This window comes from Orcinus orca, chromosome 19 (assembly GCF_937001465.1).
Source record: "Orcinus orca chromosome 19, mOrcOrc1.1, whole genome shotgun sequence".
Lineage (NCBI taxonomy): Eukaryota > Metazoa > Chordata > Mammalia > Artiodactyla > Delphinidae > Orcinus > Orcinus orca.
This window is the reverse complement of record NC_064577.1, coordinates 46,660,665-46,686,603: the sequence shown is the minus strand read 5'-3', so window position 1 is coordinate 46,686,603 and position 25,939 is coordinate 46,660,665. Positions and strand designations below refer to the sequence as shown.

The window sequence follows — 25,939 nt, the reverse complement described above, 5'->3', positions numbered from 1 at the left end:
TAGTGGGTACGTTCAGTGGCCCGAAGGCGATTTTAGACTCAAGGTAAAGAGCTCTTCTACACCTGGCTTTGGAAAAGACTCTCTTCCCTGTCTTGTGGTTCAGAAATCCCGTTTCACACAGTTCACACACTTGGGTTAATGAAGGTGTTGAGGCTGTGTCTGGAGCTGGATTAGCAATTCCTGCAGATGCGTATCTTTAGCGGCCTCCTTCCTTTCCCTTGTTAGTTTGCTGATGCCTGCCTTGGGGAGAGAGCATCAGGGTCAGGTTTTCTTTTGCCAGCACAACGGAGAGCAGGCTCATGACACGCCTTTACCAGGAGGTTTTAGTAGCGTCAATACAACCTCTTAAACTCACCACCTTTCCTAAACATCCTATAACACCAAGAGTTCCTTATAAGAATCTGAGTTTCACTACAGTTATGTAGGCAACCCAGGAAAATACATTGTGGAAATCAATCAATCAATCAATCACTGTTTAAAAATTAATGAATTCATTCAAAAACATTCACTGAGTGCCATGCCCACTGTGTGTCAGCACTGTACTAACTGCTGGGGATACAAAGATGCACAGGGCAGGGACTTTGTCCCCAAGAAGCTTTCATACTGGAAGGAGAAAGATGGATGTTGATGGGAAAACATATATGAGAGCCATATATGGCTCTTGTGGTCTTCTAGCATCTATGCAGCAGGGTAACAAGGTGAGGGAGGGGAGTGATGAAGTAGAAAATGGGTGGTAAGTTAGAAAAAATTTGTAATGGAAGAGGCACCAACTTGTTCCTTTTGAATTTGTGTTCCTCTTAAATGACAGAAAAAGGTAGTGAAAGAATCAGAACTATCTGGTGTTGGAAATAAATTAGTACTGTACTCCTGAAACTCGTTCACAGTTACTCTCAAAAGATTGTCACAGTGTAGTAAGTCTTTGTTTGGGGCTAAGTCTTTCTAATAGAAAAAGCTAATTTGCTTCAGGAAACATTTGCCATGATGAGATATAAACTTTATTGCATCTCTTTCCAAAGGCAAGCCACCAAGGGAAGATGCCACCCTCGAGTTAGGTCATTTTACTACCCTATAATGACATATTACTGGGGTGTTTATAAGTTGCCTGCATTAAATAAGTTTGGAAAAGGGCCCCAGCTGAGGTGGATTTATGAATTCAATGAAGCTTAGGTTTCAGGGCTCCTCACTTGCATAGCTCCCTTGCAAGGTCTTCAGAGGGGTCCTAGCGATTTTTGTATTCATAACTTTGCATGTTTTTATTAGATATGATTTCCCAAAGTAGATGAGGTTCAGGCCCCACAAAACCTTGATTCATCACTGGGTTTCAGGTAATTGTAAGACAGTAGGTTTCTTGAATGAAGCCTCGATGTTATTGACAAGCATAAGGTGAAGTAGTTAGCCGTGTGGTAGTCTATTTTAAATCCGAAATCTACCTCACAGATGAGCCAAGAGCTTATTCATTAATAAAATATCACTCTTTGAATGGTGGTAGTAATCATATCTCTTTCAGATAAAATCAGGAATGAAATATATTATGGAAAACCAGCAGTGGTTGATAATCCTAAATGTTAAGTATACTTTTTTTTTCTGACTTTAAAGTGTTTCTCCTTCATTCACCTATGCAGGTGCAGACTGATGGCTTATTTTTAAAAATTCTTTTATTTTTAAAAATTCTTTTATTAAGAATTTAAAAATTCTTACACACTTCAGGGTGTTGTCATCGCTTTTTGCTATGTACTAGAATCCTGGCTGCTTCTCAGATTTACAAAGGCATAAACGCTAAAAACAAAAATAACTTGGGTCTGCCCTTTGGGGTGATTCATGGTGGCTGTTTTATTTGTAATACTTCAAAATTTTGAGATTGTCACACCTAGCAACTACTATACTTTTCTTCTCCCAACTGCATCTTATTCTTCCCACCTGTAGTATTTTCTCCCATTCTGTATGTTTTCTCACTTTCTTGATAGTGTCCTTGGAAGCACAAACTTTTTAATTTTTATAAAATCCAATTCATCTATTATTCCTTTGGTTGTTTGTGCTTCTGGTGTCATATCTAAGAAACTGTCGTCTAATGCAAGGTCATAAAGATTTACTCCTGTGTTTTCTTCTAAGAGTTTTATAGCCTTAGCTCTTACATTTGGATATTTGATCCATTTGGAGTTAATTTTCATGTACTGTGTGAAGTGTAGGAGTCCAGCTTCATTATTTTGTGTGTGGATGTACAGTTGTCCCAGCATCATTTGAAAAGACTGTTCTTTCCACATTGAATTGTTTTGGCACCCTTGTTGAAAATCAATAGACCATAAATATGATGGTTTATTTCTATACTGTCAGTTCTGTTCCATTGATTTACATGTCTGTTCTTATTCCAGTACCACACTGTGATTGCAGTAGCTTTGAACTGAGTTTTGAAACCAGGATGTGTGAGTCCTCCTACTGTGTACTTTACCAACATTGTTTTGGTTTATTCTGTTTCCTTAAATTGCTATATGAATTTTAGAATTAGCTTGGCAATTTCTGGAAAGAAGTCAGCTGGGATTTTGATAGGAATTGCAATGGAACCATAGGTCGATTTGGGAAGTAGTGAAATTTTAAAAAGATTATCTTCCAGTCCATGAATCCAGCATATCTTTATATTTATTTAGATCTTCTTCAATTTCTTTCAACAGCTTTGTACTTTTCAGTGTGAATCTTGCACTCGGGTAAATTTTTCCATAAGTATTATATTTGTTTTGATGCTGTTACACGTGGAATTGTTTTCTTAATTTTATTTTTGGATTACTCATTGCTGGTGTGTAGAAATAATATTGATCTTATATCCTACAACCTTGCTGAACTCATTTATTAATGCTAACAGTTATTTTCCTAGATTCCCAGGAATATGTCTTGTGGTCTTCCAGTTTCCCAGGAATACGTTGGAACATTTCAAAGTCTCTGTGGACATCTCATTCCTCAGCTTTTCTTTTTAAGCTTTTCGGTTGGGCTGTTTTTTGCCCCCAACTCTTATCCATTGCCTCATGCAACCGCCATGTTAAAATATTTGCTTGAAAATGTTTTCCAGAAATGCCACCTGAGGAGAGGCTTTTCTCACTAGACAGCTCTCAGTCAGGTCAAAGGCAAGCCTTTCAAGTGAGGTCTCCCAGGGGACCACCAGACATGTAAAACAATGACAGTTCTTTGGGAATGAGGCTTTGAAGGACCTCCCAGTCCATGCTGCTCCTTCTGGTACCAGGGATGTGGGCTGTTTCTCAAGGCTACCACTGGCATGGAGAGCAAAGTTCAAGGACAAGTTAAAGCAACACAGATCTCATTTTTCTTACAGAAATTAATTTGTTTTCCTTGAATAAATTGCTCCCCAATTGGCTGCCAGCATGTTGGTTAAATTTCCAGAGTTCAGAAGTTGATTCTGACCATTTTTGCCAGTTTTGTTGTTGTTGTTATTTTTGCTTCTATGGAGGGATGAATTTTCAGATGTCCTTCCTCCAACATTTTTACTGATTTTCCTGCAATATAGATTTTTTAAAAAAAATCTATAAAGTCTCAATGTCCGTATGCTAATTAAATATTTATCATGAGAGATGATTAAGGAAAAAATAAATAAAAAGAGAAATAAATAAATAAATAAAAAGAGAAAATATAATTCTCATAGAGGCTTTCCCAGATGGGTAGATGAAGTTTGAAAAGGTATTTCTATATTTAGTGCTCTGCAAATTAAGGTTAAAGTAACAGATGTTTTAACACACACACACACACCCCCCTTTTCTTTTCATTCAGGTTAAACACAGCCTTTGGAGTCAGAACTAAGTTCAAATTCTAGCTCGGCTTCTTACTAGCTTGATGACTTACGACAAGTTATGTAACTTCTCTGTGCCTCAGTTTCCTCATTTGTACAATGGTGTAATATATATATCACATAAGGTTACTGTGAGGATTAAATGTTAAATGCTGATCACAGATGCCTGGCAACCCAAAAGATATTAGTTTTGATAATTATCTTTATAATATTCTGCAAAAATACGCTAATAATTCTTGAGTAGAGTTAACCTAAAGTCAGATATTCTTTTCTTTCTTCCTGCTTCTTTTGGGTTTTTTCCCCCCCTTATTTGTTTTAAAGAACTAAGAAAAAAAAGAAAGAAAGAAAGAAAAAACTAAGAAGAAAATCTATTCCAGGATTTTGGAATAAAATTTTGTTCCCCAAAATTAATTTGTTTATTTTATTGATATATAAACAAAATGTTATTTATTTATTCAGCAAACATTTATTAAATACCTAGTAAATATTAGGCACTATGTCAGTCACAAGAATAATAATGACAATAAAGTGTGGCCTCGGCTCTCAAGTTGCTGACAATCTAGGAGAGTGACAAGTAAACAGTTGATTGCATACACAGTAACAAAGGCTATGATACAAGAATACACACGGGACTATGTGATGGGAGTATGGCTTTCACCAGTTCCTCTTGGATTTATCTTTTCTTCTTTGGCTCCAGAACCAAGGAATTAGCCCTATTTTTGTCTTTAGCTGGGTAGTTTAAATCATGAAATTTTAAAAAATTTGTAGAGATGAAAGAAAAACACCTTGAATTATGGAAGACACTAGAAATAGTACTTTTTTACAGAGCAAGGGCTTCCTACCAGCATAGTCACTTCAAGGGTTTTTTTTTTTTTTTTTTTTTTTTTTGCGGTACGCGGGCCTCTCACTGTTGTGGCCTCTCCCGTTGCGGAGCACAGGCTCCAGACGTGCAGGCTCAGTGGCCATGGCTCACGGGCGCAGCCGCTCCGCGGCACGTGGGATCTTCCCGGACCGGGGCATGAACCCGTGTCCCCTGCATCGGCAGGCGGACTCTCAACCACTGCGCCACCAGGGAAGCCCACTTCAAGGGTTTTTAACCTGGAGAGTCCTTTGGCATATTTTTTCTTTGCTAGCCACTTTTTGTCTATCTTATTGTTTCTTTGCTTGTTTCTCTTCTCCACTTTATCATCTAGAGACCTGGGCAGTTCCCAGTGAAAGAGTGTTTTACAGATTCTAAGGGTGATTTATAGGTAAAGACAGAAAATGATTTTTTTTTTAACCTTCCAGTTCCATACCAAAAAAAAAATGAATATAAGCTTTCATGGAAGTAATTGAAAATGCAGATAATTTTAATTCCATTCCATTTTTCAGAATTCTCAATCGTAATCCTTTGACAACAGTTGAAGATTCTCATCTTTTTAAATTGCCAGCATTAAAGTATTTGTAAGTATTGTAACAGTTTCATGGCTCATGAGATAATTTCTCCTTTTTACTTTCGTCAAAGATTGAGTACTTTGGCTAAAAAGTCATAATTTAGATTTTAACTGGGTTATTGAAAATAAGAGTTATTGGCAAAGAAAAGGATTAAGAAAGAATATGTATGGATAAGACAGCCCCCAGAGTATGAAAACAGTGTTGAAGAACACATATAGATATGGAACATGTAGATGTATATAGGAATATTATTTATCCCAGAAAGAAAAAAGGAATAAGGGGTACATTATTTTTTTTAAAGAGTGATCAAAAGAGGTAGATGCAATTGAAAATGAGAAGTTAGGATAATAGAAAATGATTGTACTGTTCAGCACCAAGGTCATTAATTTGATGACGCAAATTTAAATTTCTTCAATAAGAGCTGTTTTGGATTATCATCCATGGCAAGTAAGAAGCCAGCATTGAAGTAATCACATGTTAAGTATCTTTTTACGTTTAGAACTTTTGTCTTTGGGTTTTCTATCATGCATGTTTGGGCTTCTCCTTCAGAGACATGGGAACAACACAAGTGTCACTTACAACAGTTGAAAGCATCCTCATGATGACCCTTGAATTGGAAAAACTGTAAGTCGATTTTTCTTACATTTATTTTCACTCAGTTGTTTTTTTAGGTTTGTTTTATTATTTTCTTAAGTCAGGTTTATTTATGTATAATTTTCATTTAACCAAATTCGCTGTTTTTAAATATACAGTGTGATGTGTTTTGACAAACGTATAGTTCTGTAGCCACCACCACATCTGAGGTAAAGAAAACGTCTGCACTCCCAAAAGACCGCTCATGTCCCTCTGTAGTCAATCCATCCTCTCTCTCTACCAGCCCCTGGCAACCACCGATCTGATTTTTGTCCGTATAATGTTGCCTTTTCCAGAATATCTTATAACTGAAAGCATGTGGTATGTAGCTTTTTGGTTTTGGCTTCTTTCACTGAGCCAGTCTCTTTGGAGATTCATCTGTTTTGTTGGCCCTGTCAGTAGTTCATTCCTTCTTATTGCTGAGCAGTATTCTAGTTGAGTGGATACACAGTTTGTTTATGCATTCATCGTTCGATGAACATTTGAGTTTTTTCTCGTTTTTTGGCTATTATGAACAAAGCCTCTGAAAACAGTCACATGTGTGTCTGAACATATGTTTTGTGCGAGCATATGTTTTCATTTCTTTGGGGTAAAATCCCTAAGGGTGGGATTGCTTCATCATATGCTAACTGCATATTTAACTTTTTAAGAAACTGCTAGACCGTTTTCTAAAGTGCCTGTGCCAGTTTGCTTCCCCACTGGCAGTCTATGAGTGTTCCAGTTGCTCCACATCTTCACCTGATTCTTATATTTAAAAAAAAAAAAATTTAGCCTTTCTAGTAGGTGTGTAGTTGCATCTCATGGTTTTTGCCACATTTTGCGTTTCTGTAATAGCTGATGATGTTGAGTGTCTATTCATGTGCAAATATATTTTAAAATGAAGTGTCTGTTCAAATCCATTTTTAATTGGATATTGTTATTGAGATTTAGGAGTGCTTTATATAAAAAGCAATGGAAAAAGTCCTTTCTCTCAAATATGTGTTTAGTAAATATCTTCTCCCAGATTGTGACTTATCTTCATTATATTAAAGTGTCTCTGAAGACTAGAAGTGTTAAGTTTTTGAAGAAATCTAATTTAGCAATTTTTCTTTTTTTTCATATTTATTTAATTTATTTGTTTGTGCTGGGTCTTAGTTGCGGCAGATGGGCTCCTTAGTTGTGGCTCATGGGCTTCTTAGTTGTGGCATGTGAACTCTTAGTTGCGGCATGCATGTGGGATCTAGTTCCCTGGCCAGGGATCAAACCCAGGCCCCCTGCATTGGGAACTCGGAGTCTTAACCACCAGGGAAGTCCCTTAGCAATTTTTCTTAGATGGTTTGTACTTTTTTGTGTCTTATCTAAGAAATCTTTCTCTGAGACCCCATTGTCTAACCCATAATGACAAAGATTTTCTCCTATGTTTTCTTCCAGAAGTTGTATAGTTACATTTAGGTCTATGATTCATTTTGTGTTAATTTTCATATATGTTGTGAGGAAAGGGTCAAGTTTAATTTTTTTTTTTTTGCAGTTTAAAAAACTATTTCTGTAGGACCCTATTGCGACAGTTTATTACACAACTTACTGCACCTTAAATTGTGCCATCCCCCTTACAATATGGGAAGCTAATAGAAACCTTCTGTTATGCCAAGGCTAGGTGAGGGGATTGCATGACATTAGTATGCGGAAAGGGCCCTGCATTTAGCAGTCTGTTCCAACCGTCTTTGTCAGGTCAGCTGACAAATGACTGTCTTCACCACGCCGTCACACATTGGTCACTGCTCTAGCCTCATCTTCCTCAGCCTCCCACAGAATCTGCCACAATTGCGATCCCTCTCTTGTCAGCTAGATGCCCTCCTCTCTGGATATTAAAAAGTATTTCCCTATGTAATGACAATACTGTTAACACACAGTACTAAATAAATTAAATTCCTACACAATAATATTACTTAATAAAGATTTGCTATTCAAATTTCCCCAATTGGCTCTCATATAATATCATTTCTTTTAACAGCTTTTTGAGGTATAATTGGCATACAATAATCTGTGTTCACACACACACATACATACACACCATGAAGACATCACCAAAATCAAAATGTCCATCACCTCAGAAAGTTTCTTAATGTCTCTTTGTAATTCTTCCTTCCCATGGTTCTTTGCCCTTCCCAGTTGCCATGCAACCATTGATCTGCTTTCTGTCTGCATTTTCTAGAATTTTATGGAAATGGAATCATACAGGGCATACTTTTTTCTAACTGGCTTCTAACTCAGCATGATTATTTTAATCTTCATCCATATTGTTGTATATATCAGTAATCCATTTCTGTTTATTGCCGAATAGTATTCCATTATATGGATGTACCACCATTTATCTATTCACCATTGATGGACATTTGGGTTGTTTCAGTCTTTGTCTATTACAGATAAAGTTGCTATGAATATTTGTGTACAAGTCTTTGTATAGATGTATACTTCCATTTCTCTTGGGTAAATACCTGCAAGTAGAGTGGTTGGATCATTGGTAAGTGCATGTTTAAGTTTTTAAAGAATACCCATTTTCCATAGTGGTTTGATCATTTTACATCTCTACCAGCAGTGTATGAGAGCTGCATTTTCTTCACGTTGTGGCCAACATTTGCTATGCTCAGTATTTTTAATTTTACATAGTTTAATAGGTGTGTAGTTGTATCTCACTGTAGCATCCCTAATGATTAATCATGTCAAACATCTTTTCATATGCTTATTTTCCATCTGTATATCTTTGAATCTTTTATCTATATTTTTCTCAAGTTTTGAGAGTTCTTTATATATTCTGGAAATTAGTCCTTTATCCAATATGTAAGTTGCTAAGTATTTTCTCCCATTCTGTGACTCATCTTTTCGTTCTCTCAGGAGTGTCTTTTGCAGGGCAGAAATTCTTAATTTTGATGGTGTCTAATTTATCTATTTTATTCTTTTATGGATTATGCTTTTGGTGTTGTATCTAAGAAATCTTGCCTAACTCAAGGTCAAGGTCATAAGCCTTGAAATCAGTTACTGTTAGTTCTTCAACTTTGTTCTTTTTCAAAGTTGTTTTAGTTATTCTAAATTTTATTTCCATATGAATTTTAGAATTAGCTTGTCAATTTCTATAGAAAAGCCTACTGGGATTTTGATCTATAAATCGATTTGGGGAGAATTGATGTCTCAACAATATTGAATCTTCTGATCCAGGAATACATTATATCTCTCCATTTATTTAGGTCTTCCTTAATTTCCCCCAGCAACATTTTACAGTTTTCAGTGTGCAAGTCTTTTACATCTTTCGTCAGATTTATTCTAAATATTTTATATGTTTGATTCTATTATACATAGTATTTTAAAACTTTGATCTCTGATTGTTTGTTGATATAAATTAATCTTTTTTTATGTTGATCGTGTACCCTGCAAACTTGATAAACTCATTTGTTAGTTCCAGTAGTATTTTTGTAGATTCTATCAGGTTTTCTACATAATCATGTTATCTGAAATAAAGATAGATTTACTCCTTCCTTTCCATTCTGAATATCTCTTTTCTTTTTGTTGCCCTATTGCACTGGCTAGAACCTTCAGTGCAATATCAAATAGAAGTAATGAGAGCAGACATCCTTGCCTTTGTCCTGATCCTAGAGAGAAAGTACTTTGTCCTTCACCATTAAATATGATGTTAGGTATTTTGTAGAAGTCATTTATCAAGTTGAGGAAGTCTCCTTCCTTTCCTAGTCTAATGAGGGCTGTTCTTTTCTTTAATCTGGAATGGATGTTAGATTCTTTCATTCTTTTCCTGCATCTATTGCAATGACTATGTGATTTTTCCCTTCTTTTCTTTTCTTAATTTGTTTACTTATTTTTGGCTGCATTGGGTCTTCTTTGCTGCACGCAGGCTTTCTCTAGTTGTGGCGAGCAGGGACTACTCTTCGTTGCAGTATGCAGGCTTCTCATTGCGGTGGCTTCCCTTGTTGCAGAGCACGGGCTCTTCACTAGTTGTGGCACATGGGCTCAGTAGTTGTGGGTCACGGGCTCTAGAGCGCAGGCTCAGTAGCTGTGGTGCACAGGCTTAGTTGCTCCATGGCATGTGGGATCTTCCCAGACCAGGGTTCAAACCCATGTCCCCTGCACCGGCAGGTGGATTCTCAACCACTGCCCCACCAGAGATGTCCTGATTTTTCTTTTTTAGTGTACTAAGTTGGGTAAGTTGATTTTCAAATATTAAAGCAACCTTTCATTCTTGAGATAAACCCCACTTGGTCATGATGTATCATCTTTTTATGTATTATTGGATTTGATATGCTAAAATTTTGTCAAGAATTTTTGCCTCTGAGTTCATGAGAGATATTGGTCTATAGTTTTCTTGTAATGTCATTGTCTAATCTTGGTATAGTGAAAGTTGGCCTTATAAATAAGTTGGGAAGTATTCCCTTCTCTTCAACTTTCTGGTAGAGTTTGTGTAGAATTGGCATTATTTTATTCCTTAAATGTTCGGTAGAATTTATCAGTTAAGCCACCTGGACTTGAAGCTTTCTTTGTTGGAAGGTTTTAAACTGCACATCCAATTTCTTTAATATCTTTACTCTTGAATAAACTTTAGTAGTGCATGTCTTTCAAGGAATTTGTCCATTTCATCTTGAATTTATTGGTATAAAGTATTCTATAATATTCTCTTATTATCCTTTTAATATCTATAGTACTTTTCTATTTTGCAGTTTATTTATTTCTACTTTGATTTTTATTGTGTTCTTTCTTCTCTTACTCTGTGATTAATTTGCTCTCGTTTTTCCAGTTTAAGGCGGAAGTTGAGGAAGCTGAGTACAGCATTAGCAATATCCCACATGTTGACATAATATGTTTTCAGTTTCAGTGAGTTCAAAATAGTTTTTGATTTCCCTTTTGATTTCTTCTTTGACCACAAAGTTACTCAGAAGTGTGTTTAGTTTCCAAATATTTGGAGCTTTTTCAGCATTTTTAATTTCTAATTTAATTCCATTGTGGTCAGAGACATATATTGATTGACTAAAATCCTTTAAAAATTTTTTTTAAGTATTTTTTTAAGTTATTTTTTTGCTGCGTTGGGTCTTTTTTGCTTTGCCTGGGCTTTCTCTAGTTGCGGCGAGCAGGGGCTACCCTTCGTTGTGGTGCACCAGCTTCTCATTGGATGGCTTCTCTTGTTGCAGAGCACAGTCTCTACGTGCGTGGGCGTCAGTAGTTGTGGCACACAGGCTCTAGAGTGCAGGCTCAGTAGTTGTGGTGTACAGGCTTAGTTGTTCTGCAGCATGTGGGATCTTCCCTGACCAGGGATTGAACCCATGTCCCCTGCGTTGGCAGGCAGATTCTTAACCACTGAACCACCAGGGAAGTCCCAATTCCAATATTCTTAATCTTTTGTGTAGATCCATATTCCAATCTGGTGTCATTTTCCTTCTGCTTAAAAATACTTCTTTTAACATTTCTTATAGTGAAAGTCTACTAGTAATGAATTCTTTCAGCTTTTGTATGTCTGAGATAGTCTTTATTTTGCTTTTGTTTTGACAGATGTGGGTATAGAATTCTAGTTTGATAGAATTCAATTCACTACTTTAAAGATGTTATTCCTCTGAGTTCTTGTTTACATTGTTTCCAACAAGAATTCTGCTGTCATTTTTATCTTTATTCCTCTGTATGTAGTGTATAGTTTTTTCCTCTGGCTGCTTTTAAATTTTTCTCTTTATTGTTGGTTTTGAGCAATTTGATTATTTTTTGTGCCTTGGTGTAGTTTTGTCCATGTTTCTTATGCTTAAAGTTCATTGATCTTCTTGACTTTGTGTGGTTTTTTTTTTTTTTTTTTTTGCGGTACGCGGGCCTCTCACCGCTGCGGCCTCTCCCGTTGCGGAGCACAGGCTCCGGACGTGCAGACCCAGCGGCCATGGCTCATGGGCCCAGCCGCTCTGCGGCATGTGGGATCTTCCCGGACCGGGGCGCGAACCCATGTCCCCTGCATCGGCAGGCAGACTCTCAACCACTGCGCCACCAGGGAAGCCCACTTTGTGTGTTTATAGTGTTTACCAATGTAGAAAAATTTTGGGTATTATTTCTTCAAATGTTTGTATTTCTCCTCTCCTTCATGGACTCTAAGTACACATGTATTAGACCACTTGAAGTTGTTGCACAATTTGCTGATGCTCTATTCATTTGTGTTGTTGTTTTGTTTTGTTACACGTTTTGTTTCATTTTGAATAGTTTCTATTACTATGCCTTAATGTTCACTGACCCTTTCTTCTGCAGTGTCTAATCTGTCATTAACCTCATTCAATGTCTTTTTCATTTAGACTTTGTTTGTAATCTCTAGAAGCTCAATTGGGGTCTGTTTTACATTTTCCGTGCCTCTACTTAACACTTTCAGTGTTTCAGTTCAGTGTCTGGGTTTCTTAACAACTGAAATACAGTTATAATAACTTTTTTTCATGTATAATAACTTTTGTGTGTGTGTGTGTGGTACGCGGGCTGCTCACTGTTGTGGACTTTCTTGTGGCGGACCACAGACTCCGGATGCGCAGGCTCAGGAGAGCCCCATGTGTAATACCTTTTTAAATGTTCTTTTCTACCAATTCTAACATCTGTGTAGATTATGGGTTAGTTTTGATTGGTTGCCTTTTCTCCTCAGTATGGGTCATATTTTCCTACTTCTTTGCATGCTTGGCGATTTTTCATATGATAACAGATGTGAGTTTAGTTTATTGTGTGCTATATATATTTATATTCCTGTAAAAGGCTTGGGTTTTGTTTTGTGTGAAATTAAGTTACTCAAAACAATTTTATTCTTTTACGTCTAGCTGTTAAGATTCGTTGGGTAGGAGTCCAAGTAGCCTTTAGTCTGGCGCACATTATTTGCAACTACTGAGACAGGTCTTTTCTGAGTATCATGAGGTTTTCCAGTCTGACTTGTAAGAACAGGTACTATTCCTACAACCTTGTGTGATATCCAGTTATTCTTATTATTAATCCTTTCATGTGGTTCTTTTCCTGGCATCAAGTAATTCCTCACACCAATGTACTGACCAATACTGTGTTGAATTCTCAAGAGATCCCTCTGCATATCTCCAGAGTTCTTTGTCTGTGTACTTCTTTTCTCTCTCATACTCTGCTTTGTGAACTCTAGTTACCTTGGTTTTCCCAGACCCTCAGCTCTATTTCCTCAGTCAGGGAGTCCACCAGTCTCGGCCTGGACTTCTCTTCCCTGTACCATGACCTGGAAACTCTCTCAGAGAAGTAAGTTAGGGCTATTATAGGTATCACTTCATTCATTTTCCATCTCCTGGGGATCACTGAACTGTATTGCCTGAGGTCCAGTTTCTTGAAAACTGTTGTTTCATATGTTCTGCCTGATGCTTTCATTGTTTCAGGTGGGAGGTTAAATTGGTCCTTGTTACTTCATCTTGGCCAGTAGCCAATAACATTCTTTAAGTCTGTTTTATTTTGATACAGGGTCCAATTAAAGATTAGGCATTGCATGTCATGTCTTTCTTTCCTTTAATCTAGAATATTTCCCTACTATTTTTTTTTTTGGTCTTTTATGACATTGGCATTTTTGAAGAGTCTAAGCCAGTTGTCTTGTAAATTGCCCCACAATCTGGATTTGTCTGTTTCCTCATTTGATTCAAAGTAAACGTTTTGGGGAAGAACACTATATAGGGGATGTATTCTTCATGCTTCATCACTTCAGGTGGCCCAGTGCTAAGTCTGATCCCTTGATTAAGGTGGTATCTTCCATATCTCTCCATTGTGAAGTTAATTTTCCCCTTGGTAATTGATAAATAATATGAGGTCCCATACTTTGGGATCAGTGGAGATCCTACTTTCAAACAACTCTTCACCCAGCTGTGCATCAATGATAATCCTTGTCTGAATCGATTAGTACATTGATAGTTGCAAAATGACACTTTCCTAATCTATCATTCCTTTTGCATTTATTAGCTGACATGATTCTATAAAGAAGAGCTCCCCCACTTTTCATTTGGAGTATCATTATGAGCTCATGTGCTTTTTTTTAAATTAACTATGTTTTACCTTATTATAATGATCATGTTATTCTTTGGAATGTTCCTTTTGTCTAGATTTGGCCAATGTGATCTCTCTTATTGTTTAACCAAATGATGCTTTTTTATTATGAGAATAATTTCTAATATATTACTACTGACAAATAGGACCTGAGAAAGGGACTCCAGAAGGTGCGGCCTTATTCAGACTCTTCTTAGAAGTCTGCCTTCTTCCTGTGTACTCTCAACCCAAAGTGAGGCTTTGGGGTTGGAAGGAGATACTTCTGAATCAAATTACAGATCAATGTCACCCAATTCTAATCCCTATTCCCTTTTTTCTAGGAATACCACACCTACTGCCATCCTAATCCTTCTGTTGGGCACCTCTCTCCTCCTCTATATTTATTTACAACAGTCAAGAGCAGCAGTTGGCCAACCGGCCCCTATCCTGTTCTCCAGTCCATATGCCCCAAGAACTCCTTTTTGCACTGGTCTGTGGTGGCCTTGGACTCCCCCTTCTACCTACTCAAGTAACTCTTTTATCACAAATTTAATTACCAATGTTTCCATTTATAGGATCTTACCTAGCCGTATGGCCTGCTGCCTCTGCCAATTTAAAGGTACTATTGAGGTTGTCTGTAAGACAGTCAAGCTGCATTGTGACAGTGAATGCCTGACAGACATGACACGCTGTGGTGAGTCTCAATTGTGGAATAATAAATTTTTAATTTAATTTTTTAATTTTTAATCAAGGATGATAAATTTTAAAATTAATGATGTAATTGCATTATTTTAATTCATTCATTCAGAGTTCCAGATCCCTAAGTTTCTAAGGACCACCCCCTTGCTAAAAATCAGATTCTTGGTTACATTATTAAGCTAATAATAGCTCAGGTAAATTGTTAGCTTAGTAATGTAACTGATCCGCATACATAAAGGAACGAGAGAAAGGAATGGAAGGGGGAAGGGAATTCACATTAATGACCACATATCCTATGCTGTGCTCTCTGCAAATGAGAACTTATTCATATAGCACATCACATTTTGTAAACTGATTTATATACATTAAGTCTCAGGCACTCTTTGTCTCATAGGAGAGGAGTAAATATACTTTTGTTTATTTTGTGTGTTTCTGCAATTTTATAAAGAGTACAGGTGATGCTGTTTTATGTCCTATTTGGAGCCTGGGATTTTCTGGTTCCATAACCAGAAGCTGCTACCTAGCCCTTCTAATGGATGGGAGAGCTAGTTTATTCTTAGACTGTCTAGCTCTGAGCTTGCTCTGAATCTCAAGCTTTTCTATCCACAAAACACTCAGGGGGGTTCAACTATTTTTCTATATATTAGATTTATTGGCACTAACTTGATGACTTCCAAAATGTACTTTCATGCCCAGGTAGCTTGAATACAAGTCTCTTTCAGTGATCTAGAGCACATCCTACAAATAACACTCTGCTACTTATATAAAGACAATATTGCTGATTTTTCAACACGGTTTTTTTTTTTCTGGCCGTGCCACACAGCTTGTGGGACCTTAGTTCCCCAACCAGGGATTGAACCCGGGCCACAGCAGGGAAAGTGCCGGGTCCTAACCACCAGACCACCAGGGAACTCCCCCAGACAACTTTACTAGTTATTATTACTCCCTTCTCCCCCAGATGTGGGCAGAAAAGGCATTTTTAATCTCCTTTTACAGGTGAGAAAAAACAAGATCAGAGGTGTTAAGTGCTATGACCCTCGTGCCCCGATCTCCTGTCTCCAGTTTGGGGCTCTCTGCAAGCCCATTCTCCTCCTTTCTCATGACCCTCCCCTCCTCCTCTGACCCTCACCAAAACTACTTTTAATCCTTTTGGAAGAGAAGCCCACCTGCACAATGGTACACATTGCCTTCACACAGTCAGAAGCTTTGGACGGTTCCCCAAGTAAAGCTGGAAATATTAGAAGTAAAATGAAATGAAAGCAAAGTAGCCAGCTGAGAGAAGTTGCTTGTTCCCTTCTGCAGTTGAAGACCTCAAGTATTATTCCATTGATTTGTTGAACATTCCACATTGGCATATAATCTGGCAAATCTCTTAACTTATACCCCAGATCCCGCCCAAATTTTAGCAAAGAGCCAGGGCGGACATAGTGTTCTTTTCTGTATAGATCCTTCTGTTATGGGCGCTGGGATATGTGGAAGCAGGGACTGAGCAAAGGACTCGGTGGGCGGGTGGAGAAGGACATGTCCAGATGACGACCTGTTAGCGGCGGTTGCTGTCGTGGTCATCTGTGATAGCAGCAAGAACACAAGCACACTGAGGGGGTGGAGAGGGGAAGCCTCACACTCCTCTGCCTCTGAGGCAGGACAGGATGGGGTATATGAATGTGAGGAGTCACAGTAGATCTGCAGAGAGTCCAGCTGAGTAGGGGAATATTTGTCTTCCAGCCTTGCCTTTTCTTCAGTACTGGCCCCTGGGAACCAGTGGAGTAATCCTGAACATAGTTACTATATTTCACGCTACAGAATTTTCTGAGTACATAGCCCCTTTTTCAAGAGACATCTTTTTCACATTTTGTTGTTGCCAGTCATAGGCTTAAGTGTGGGTTTCTTTTTCTCCTCAGTGGCACTCAAACTTTGACTGATTCCTAATTTATTTGGCTGTGGACTGACAAAAAGCTGTCCCATCAGTGTTCAATGATCAAAAACAGTCCCTTCTTTTTTGACAGATGAAGAAACATCTATAGAGAATGCAGAAGGATCGTTGATGAAGGTGTTACAAGCCCGCAAGAAGAACACCACCACTGAGCTGACTATTGAGTCAGAGAGGGCGTCGTCAGATAAAAGTGCTGTCAGCTTGTCAGGCTTCATGAATGAGCAGCTGGACTTTAATAATAAAAGTGATATTATCAGTACACTAACCCACATACAGCCTTATACCTCAGAGGAAAATCTAGGAGATGTGGAATCAACATTATTACCATTCATTCAACTTCTTTTCTCAAATACACCAGATGGAGATATGCCGCAGGGCCTTTTGAAAGGCGATACAAGGAGCCCTTCTGTTAAACCTGTAGCCAAGAATTCAACTAATAAAAACAAACTGAGGAAACTCCATTTTGCGGAAAATTTGTTAGCTGCAGAAACTCAAGAAAAAGTTGATGAGGTTAAAAAGGAAGAAAAACCTGCCACGCGTACGCGTTCCAACATTTCAAGTGCCACGTTTAAACGCTACATCTTTCAAAAGAAATTACAAACTGCCCAACCACAGAAAGACAGCCTAGCAAACCCTGAGAGTACAGAGGAAAGCCTGCTGAGAGTGAACAGGGTCCTCAAGGGCCCAAGGGGCATACAGAAAATGCACCTCAAAGCAGTGGGAGATGAGAGTGTCAGCGGGAAACAGAATGCCCAGCCATCTGAGGTGAACACTGCTGAAGAAAGAAGGCTCAGGAGGCCATCCCCAAGAAACCTGAAACAGCTTCTCATGGTGCAGAGTCCCAGGAAGCTGGTGGGAAAGTCCTCCAATGCAGAGTCTGCATTCATAAAGGAACACAAGGCAGCAGGCTCCTCTTCCCAGAAACAGTACTTCAAGGGCAGGCCTTCTGCCTCCATCCCTCCAAAATCCTCATCTGAGGTTAAAAGCAGATCGAAAGACTTATCCGACACTATTGATGTTTTAGAGGATGCGAAGGCTAGAATTAGAAGTATTAAGGACTTTGAACTAATCTCACATACTGGAAAAAAATACATCTTCCATAAAATTAGGTCTCATCGGGTCCAAAGAAAACCCAAAGGCAAAAGGAGTCGAAAGTTCAGAAAGAAAAGTTCACTCACCAGAATGATGCTTGCAAGCCCTCCGTTCTCTGTACTGAGGAGTCTCATAAATTCCCCTCCACGAGAGGCTGTTTCGTCTTCAGGAGAAGTGACTTCTCAGGAAAAGCCCTTTCCAGAATTATTTTCTCCTTCAGACCCTTCTACAGAAAACACTACTTCAGGAAACAATACTGCACAAAATGTTTCTGAACAAATTATTTCTACAGGAAACTCTACTCTGCCAGGAGTAACCGGCCCTGGAAACACCACCCATAGAAACGTCTCCACTGCACATTCTACTGTTGCTGCAGACAACAGTATGCCAACTGTTCAACACACCAACGCAACACGATGGGAGTACCACAACACGGGCACTGAATTATCCTCCAAGCCCACAGGCTTCGCTTTCCCAGGGCTCACATCCCCGGGTGATCAAGTTGAAACTCAGCTAAACCAGCAGCTACAGTCCCTCATCCCCAACAATGACGTGCGAAGGCTCATTTCTCATGTTATCCAGACTTTAAAAACGAACTGCTCGGAGACCCATGTGCAGCTGGCCTGTGCCAACCTCATCTCTAGAACAGGCCTCCTGATGAAGCTTCTCAGCAAGCAGCAAGAAGCAAATGTGTCCAAAGCGGAATGGTATACGGACCAGTGGAAAGCTGACAACTATATCAGTGAGAGCACAGAAGCCCAGAGTGAGCAGAAAGGGCAGGAGTCAAGTGAGGTGAGGGTAACCCCTGACACGTGGGACCTGGACTTTTACTCAGTTTAGGACACGCCATTAACGTGCCCAAGCAGGAATGCCACGGGCTCCTAGTCTCTATCTTATCTTCAGCCATGAAACGGGCTAAGACAGTGATCTCCCACTTTGCTCATTTAGACAGTGTGCCACTCTTCCTAGGGTAGACGAGAAAAGGCATAACACAAGATAAATAAATTGTAGAAGAAAATGCTAATGATAAGATGAATAACATTAAATCTGGCTTGTTCTTATAGAAGCTACTAGCCTGAAAGGATTGGGTTTTATAGTAGTTTAAGAATAGTTAGTTATTGTTTAGAATAGGTTTAAGAATAGTAAGTTTTCATCCCTTCTATCTCCTTGTTTTTTAAAAATTGTTATTTATTTTTTTAGCTCACAAAAGAAGTTCCAGGATATGGCTATAACAACAAACTCATCTTGGCAATGTCCGTAACTATAGTAGTGACGATTTGGGTTACAATTCTCTGTCTCGTTGAGGTAAGGACAATACTTAATTCAGATCCAGAACCCACAACCTGAGAATGAAATCCACCCTTCCACCTACTACTGCTTGACTCTTCTCTCTAGTCACGAGGACTGACATACACTTTGTTCTTTTCCTGAAAAGTATATTCCTAGATCTTTTTTGTGGGTTTTTTTTTGGTGGGGGGGCTGCGTTTGGGGCTTCATTGCGGTGCACGGGCTTCTCATTGAGGTGGCTTCTCTTGTTGTGGAGTACGGGCTCTTGGCGCGTAGGCTCAGGAGTTGTGGCGCACGGACTTAGTTCCTCCGCAGCGTGTGGGTCCTTCCCAGACCAGGGATCGAACCCGTGTCCCCTGCGCTGGCAGGCGGATTCTTAATCACTGCGCCACCAGAGAAGTCCCCACAGGATTTTTAAAGGAACTCCACTCCCAGGAAATCTCTATGGAATTGGATCCATGATAACAAGCCATTGGACTATTTTGACAAGTTAAGTTTATAGGAAGGCCAGAGTTGACGTGATAGTAAAATTCCTTCAACTCAAAACACTATGCTGATTTGATGTACTCACCAGTCACTCTCATTCTACTTTTGATTTCTTTCCTTGTTGGCTGAAATGATGAGAGGTATACGATCTCCAAAGTCATGGAGCTATTAGTCACCCTGGGAGAGATAAAAGGACATGCCTAAACGATAAAAGTGGGATCTTTTCAATTCCTTAGGTTTACTTAGCATCTTTCTTCTCCGGTGTATTAGGAATTGTGTAGATAGGTTCCATTAAACCACTGCAAGTAAAATCCTGCAGCAGGCTACCCTAAAGTATGTCATATTTATAGTAGCCTATTCCTGGAGGTAGCCTGTTTACCTTTTGTTCAGTTACACAATGGTTTATTACTTTTCCCCACAGGCAGTTGCTAACATTAAAAGAGTGGTTTTAATAAGCTGACAATCTACATTCTACCCTACCAATCCAACCTACTTTATTTACCTTTTCTCTTGTAAGGGCCTCCCTCCATTCCAGCCAAAGCAGCTCCTCACTATACGCTCGTTACACCATACCCATTCCTACTTTGGTCTGTGCCTTTGCCCATCTAAAGTTCCTTTATTTTGCTTTGCCTGTGGAAGTCCTATGAATCTCTGAAAAGCCAACTCAAGTTCAGATATCTTTCTTCGTAAAGCCTTCCCCGAATACTGCAGCCCTCCTGATCCTAGTCCTGGGAGGTTTGTCACCATTTCTTAGGGGCCATAGCAAAGCAGTCCCCTCCCCTCAGAACTCACAAAAGTGGTAAGCAGTTTCTTAAAAGGCAGCCCCCCAAGAGAGAAACACCAAGGTTAGCACATCGTGGAGCTGAGCAGAGATGCGTAAGGACCAATGGCTTCCTGGCCTAGCAGACTTGAATAAAACCTGACATGATATACAAACTTCTAAAGAGAAATGTGTCTGTCTGCAGAAGGATTGGTCAGTAGTGAAAGCATAGAAAAGGTGAGGAGAGACCAGCATGGACAGTGCCCATCCTCACATTGCCCGAGAGTAGAGAGGGCACCTTAGGCAGCATAACTGAAGAGTCAGGCCCACTAGCCAGGCTGCGCCTGTTGAGGAGATGGACGGATCCAGCTACCTCAGGCCTTCCCATTAAATTCTCGATTCAGCTGATTCCTTTTCTAATTCTGTTCTCACCAAGTAGCCTTCGATTGTGTGATTGTGCTTTAGTGTGCCACGGAGGCCTGTCCCACAGAAGGTAATTCTCTCATTGTGTAGACACGGATGCCCTGTGTGTAGAACAGATGTATTTCTCATTGTCAAGTAATAATTTGGCATTCTGATTTTTGATCAATCCTGTGATATTGATAAAGTGCGACCGCCACAACAGGAAGACGTGAGTTCTCTCTTGGTGAGGAAGAGTATGATTTCTGAGCCTAGGAGGCTGGGGACTGGCATGGGGTCAGCTTGCTAGTCCTTGGCCATTGCCCAGACTGTGCCCTCTACATCTCCAGGTGGCATATGGCCTTTTGCTTTTTTAGAATTTCTGGAAAGTCCCCTTTTTATTGTTTTTAACTTCTATGTAGTTTAACCTTGCATTTGTTTTGTTTTGGCCTGTGGGATCTTCATTCCCCAAGTAGGGATTGAACCTCTACCCTCGGCAGTGAAAGCGAGGAGTCCTAACCATTATTTCCTCTCCCCACTTATATGATAAGTGTTTGAGGACAGGGGCCATGCAGTGTTCTTCCTATGGTAGCCAATAATGGGGTTCAACGGAAGAGAGGTGAGGCATTATGTCAATTCCACAGTGAGGAATAATGCAGCTGAATATTTATTTGAAGTAGCATAGAGTCCAGCAATAGACCCATGTGTTCTTAAGACTTTTGAAATGTCATGTTTTAATATTCGAATCAGTGGAAAAAAATGAATGGTGATAGAATAGCTGCCTGACTCTTTGGGGGTAAATAATAGCAGATCCCCATTTTTCATCTTAAATAAACATATTTCCATAAATGTGAAGAAAGACCACATAAAGGTATTAGAAGAAAATGAAAGCAATATTTTTATAATCTTATGGTGGGAAAGAGCCTTCAGAGCCTGATGCCACAAGCAGAGCCTTTGATATATTCCACCATCTTGTCTGTGACACCAGCTTAGCACTGATTCATGCCAAGCGTAAGAGGAAGAGTTTTCCATATATTGTCTGATTTAATGCCCACAGTCCTGTGAGGATGATATTACTATCCCTCCTGCATAGATGAAGGAGATCAATGTGAGGGCCCAGTGGCCAAACCAAAAGCAGAAGCCAGTTTCACCCGACTGCAAAGCTTGTGCTCCCTACTCCACTCTTTTGTCGTGTCTCCTTAGAGACAAAAACACTGGTAAGATTCGAAACCCTGAAATTCAATGAAAGCCAGTATTTCTTTACTATGAAGAGTTGTTTGTTTGTTTGGGGGTGGTGGGGTTTGACCATGCTCTGCAGCTCGCAGGATCTTAGTTCCCTGACCAGGGATTGAACCTCAGGCCACAGCAGTGAAAACGCAAAGCCCTTACCACTGGTCTACTAGGGAACTCCCAAGAGTTTCATAAGTCAACAAGAAGAAGACAAAGAGTCAAGGGGAAAAGGGGGCAAGGGCTGTGAAGAGTAGGAGGTGTGTTGACAGTCTGCCACCATATCTGCCCGTCCTCTCCTCATGGCTCATGTGGGGTGGGTTTTGTTAGCGAGGTCTTTGTCACCTCATGACGTAAAAATCATCTCTAATATTTTCTTCAAGTACTTTTGTAATCTGTCTAGAATTTGTTGTATTTCTTTTTTAGTGTGGTTGAGGTAAGGGATCTAACTTCTTCCCCCTACATGAAGATCTAGTTGTTTTCAAATCTTTCACTGAATGGTTTATTCTTTCTCCCCTGGTCTAATATACTATCTTCATCTGGACTCTATTCTGTGATCCAGTTATCTTGTCCTGTACCAGTACCAGTATCACACTGCTTAATTCTAGTTGATCTATAACATATTTTATATCTGGTAGGACAAGGTCCTACTCTTTGACCTTCTTTTTCATACATTTCATAACTATTCTTACATATATTCCCTACTAAGTGTCAGCTGGCTAGGTTTTATTTAAAAATTATTTTGGATATAAATGGATTGCATTGAATTTGTAGGTTAATTTGAGGAGAACTGACCTCTTGACAACATCCTAAGAGGATGGTATCTCATGCCATGTAAGTACTTCTTCTTAAGGTCCTTCAGAAAAGATTTAATATTTTCATCACATAGGTCTTACAAATTTGTGGTTAAGTTTATTCCTAGGTACTTTATGCATTGTTATGGATATAGTAAGTGGGATGTTTCTTCTGTTGTTTCGTTAGTTATTTGTGTTATATGGGAAAGCTATTGAGGCTTATATGTGGATCTCTTGATTTTGTATGGAGTCATCTTCCTCATGTTACTTCCAATAAAATTTCGGTTGATTCTTTTGGTCTTTTTAGGTCCCTCATTTCATATGCAAATATATTTGTCTCTTCCTTTCCAATACTTCGTTTTTCTTATCTTACTGTTTAAGACCTCCTCCACAATGATCAATAGTAGCAGTGATCATGGGCATCCTACTCTTGTTCTTGACTTTAAAACAAAGCTTAGGGGCTTCCCTGGTGGCACAGTGGTTGAGAGTCCGCCTGCCGGGCCGGTGAGCCATGGCCGCTGAGCCTGCGCGTCCGGAGCCTATGCTCCGCAACGGGAGAGGCCACAACAGTGAGTAGGCCCCCGTACCGCAAAAACAAACAAACAAAAAACAAAAACAAAGCTTAGGTTTCTGCTAGATACTTTTATTTTCTTTTCCTACTTCTAAGAGTTTTTATTAGGAATTATCTGTTGAACGTTATCTAAAACAGTCAATAAAATATATCGCTGGCTGCATGCAAGACCCTAAGTTAGGTACTGTGGAAGAGTCAAAGGATTTTTAAACAGGGTAGAATTCCTTGCCTTAAAAAGTTATCATCTCACTGGGTAGATAAGATTTAAAGTAAAAAGGATTGAATAAGGATTTGGAAATAGTTGTAATGGATAATCATGATCACGTTTTCTTTCAAAACAGACTTATTCTCACAGAATCGCAAAAGACGAAGATAGAAAAAGCAGCAGAAGGTAAATATTGGTCTCTGAAAGCAGAATTTTTCAACTAGAGGAGAACTTAGAACTCATCTGTTTCCATTTCCTCACCAAAGGCCGCAAGAATGTTTAATTACCTTAATGGTTTACCCTAATTTATGTATCAGCAGAATTAGCTCCCCAGCCCAAGCTGAGTTAGAACAGGACTGGCACAGATTCATCTGCTTTCACTAGTCCTTTAAGGAAAGAGGGTGGACGGGGAGGGGTTTTGGTTGTACCTGTTCCTGCTGGCCTGACGCCTGGTTCCTAGGCATCAGGCCAGACCAGACGCCTTCTAGGAGGCTCTGGGGTCGGGAGGGCCACATGGTTGGGGATTTAGGGGCTGGCCTCACTCAAAGCTGACGAAAGGTAGAACATATGAGTCCCTTCTGTAAAGTGGCAAGAAAACTTCCCTTCTCATCCTACTGTTTTTCAGGCCCCTACTCTCTATTCCCTTTATCCAAACCTCATGGAATTTTAACTGGGAGAAACTTTAGACAGTAGTTTGTCTCATCCTTTTATAATAAGGAACTGGAGAAAGAGAAAGGGAAAATATCTTGTCCCATGGTCATACTGCTAGTGATTATCAAAAAGAAGATGGTCCCTTTCCACTGAGGACTTCTCTCCTGATCCCACTGTGCTTGGGCTGTGAGCTAGATTTTATGTCACAATTCAGTAGACACATACTATATGGACAGAAGTAGTTTCTGAAACACACTTATTGTGCACTGATTTTTGTTCTATTCTATTTGTATTCAAAAAGAGTATTTTGTGCTTCCCTGCTGGTCATGGCCTTTAAACTGATTCCACTTTTCACTGACACCTCACTGATACCGTGCAGTATGAAAGTCATAGAGCTATAGATAACTTTGCTTGTTGGGTTCACGTGTTTACTTGGTGTGATTCAACTTATAGGATAGAGCAGCCAGGAAAATAAAAGCACCTTCTCCCCACACCCACACCCCCAGCAAATGCTGCATGTGCGACTAAGTCCGAAGCGGCCTGGTGTGAAGCGCATCTAGAGAGTAACGTGTTTCTGCCCAGCGCCCTTGTGCAGTGTTTTCACCACACGAGGGCACTTGGCCAAGGGCCAGGAAAGGTGAACGGGGCTGAAAATCCTGCCTATACTCCATGCTAAACCACATGCAGTGGTCTCCCCGGAGACACTGGGGGTCCATTTTGGACAGACACAGAGAACTTCTGGAAGGCCAGCGTGCATGGAATGAATTTCAAGATCCCGGGGCTTTGGTGATTTTGCTCATTGTGATTATGGACTGAGGTACCCGTTTAGTCCTAATAAGACCAGAGATAACACATTGTGCGAGAGGTGAAAAATGACATGTAACACTAACTGTGTGTGTTTTCCTCCAAGGGGCTTTTTTCGATTTCTGCGGCGTAAGAGAAGCTCAGGGGAAAGTGAGAGTCAGGTAAATTTGAGGAGGGTAAAGTACTGTGGCCAGAGAAAGCAGGGGAGATGCAGAATTAATATTTCCCTTTCTGTGTTCTAGGAGGGCATTTTCGGGGCAAGGGGGCCACTTCATGCCACGGGCCTGCCGTAGAAAGAGGGTTTCACCGCCCAGGGTCAGAATGGAAGGGGTAAGGAACTGAAGTAGCACCGACGAATGAGGTCAGAAGGACCAAGACAACTGATGGTGGCAAGGCAAATTTTATTATGCTACAGTTGCAGATTATATAGACTAGAAAAAGGGAGGTTGGTCGTCAGATGGTGGTTTACATCATCTAGGGACTGTCTTGGCTTCAAGGTTAACTTCCCTGGGAGGAAACCCATAAGCCCAGAATCATGCAGAATAACCTGCGTGTGCAGGAGGGAGACAGCTTTGCTCGTCTCAGTTTCCATTCTTTCTGATCCCTGGGCCCTGGTGGTTTATCTCCCGTGGAATGCAGCAAGGAAGGGAACAAGTAGGCACAGTCCCTTCGAGCAGCGGCGGCATGCCTGGCATGTCCGCAGCTGGCTCTCAAGGCTGAACGTTTCCCACAGGTCCCCCTTTTTTATTTTTTAATTTTTGTTGCAAAATAATTCCATGAAGCTTAGTGCCGAGAGTAGTATATTGTTGCATGAGGATACGAAACAGACATGAGAAGATTATTATCAATAATAGGCAAATTATGGCCAGGGTAATAAATCCTGACCACCCTCCAGTAATCCAAGACTGAGGGTTTAACCACTTTAAATGATCCAGTAAAGTTTGAATTACATCTTTTGGCGAAATGTCAAGATGTGCATTTTGCATATCCTGAATTTCAGCATTTAACTTTTTAAGATCAAGACTAATATTATTATCTGACCAAACCCTCAGCAGATGCATTTTTACTTTCTCTAATTCCCAAATAGAGTCATTATACTTATAAGGAGTAACACAAATCCATGTATACTTTGCATGACAAGCTAAACACATCCTCAATTTTAACGCT

At 39.7% G+C, this 25,939-nt stretch overlaps 1 protein-coding gene across 1 annotated transcript in view; it reads left to right on the top strand.

Moving 5' to 3' along the window:
- LOC101271066 (leucine-rich repeat-containing protein 37A2) overlaps nt 1-25,102 on the top strand; it is a 40,982-nt gene extending 15,880 nt beyond the window's left edge. The window contains exons 6-13 of the mRNA XM_049702353.1: nt 5,162-5,233; nt 5,774-5,848; nt 14,440-14,558; nt 16,570-18,380; nt 18,789-18,893; nt 23,454-23,503; nt 24,879-24,933; nt 25,015-25,102. Of these exons, the coding sequence (XP_049558310.1) occupies nt 5,162-5,233; nt 5,774-5,848; nt 14,440-14,558; nt 16,570-18,380; nt 18,789-18,893; nt 23,454-23,503; nt 24,879-24,933; nt 25,015-25,065 (2,338 nt within the window). The 3' untranslated portion in view covers nt 25,066-25,102. The remainder of the gene's footprint in view (nt 1-5,161; nt 5,234-5,773; nt 5,849-14,439; nt 14,559-16,569; nt 18,381-18,788; nt 18,894-23,453; nt 23,504-24,878; nt 24,934-25,014) is intronic.
- The last annotated feature ends 837 nt before the right edge of the window (nt 25,103-25,939 follow it).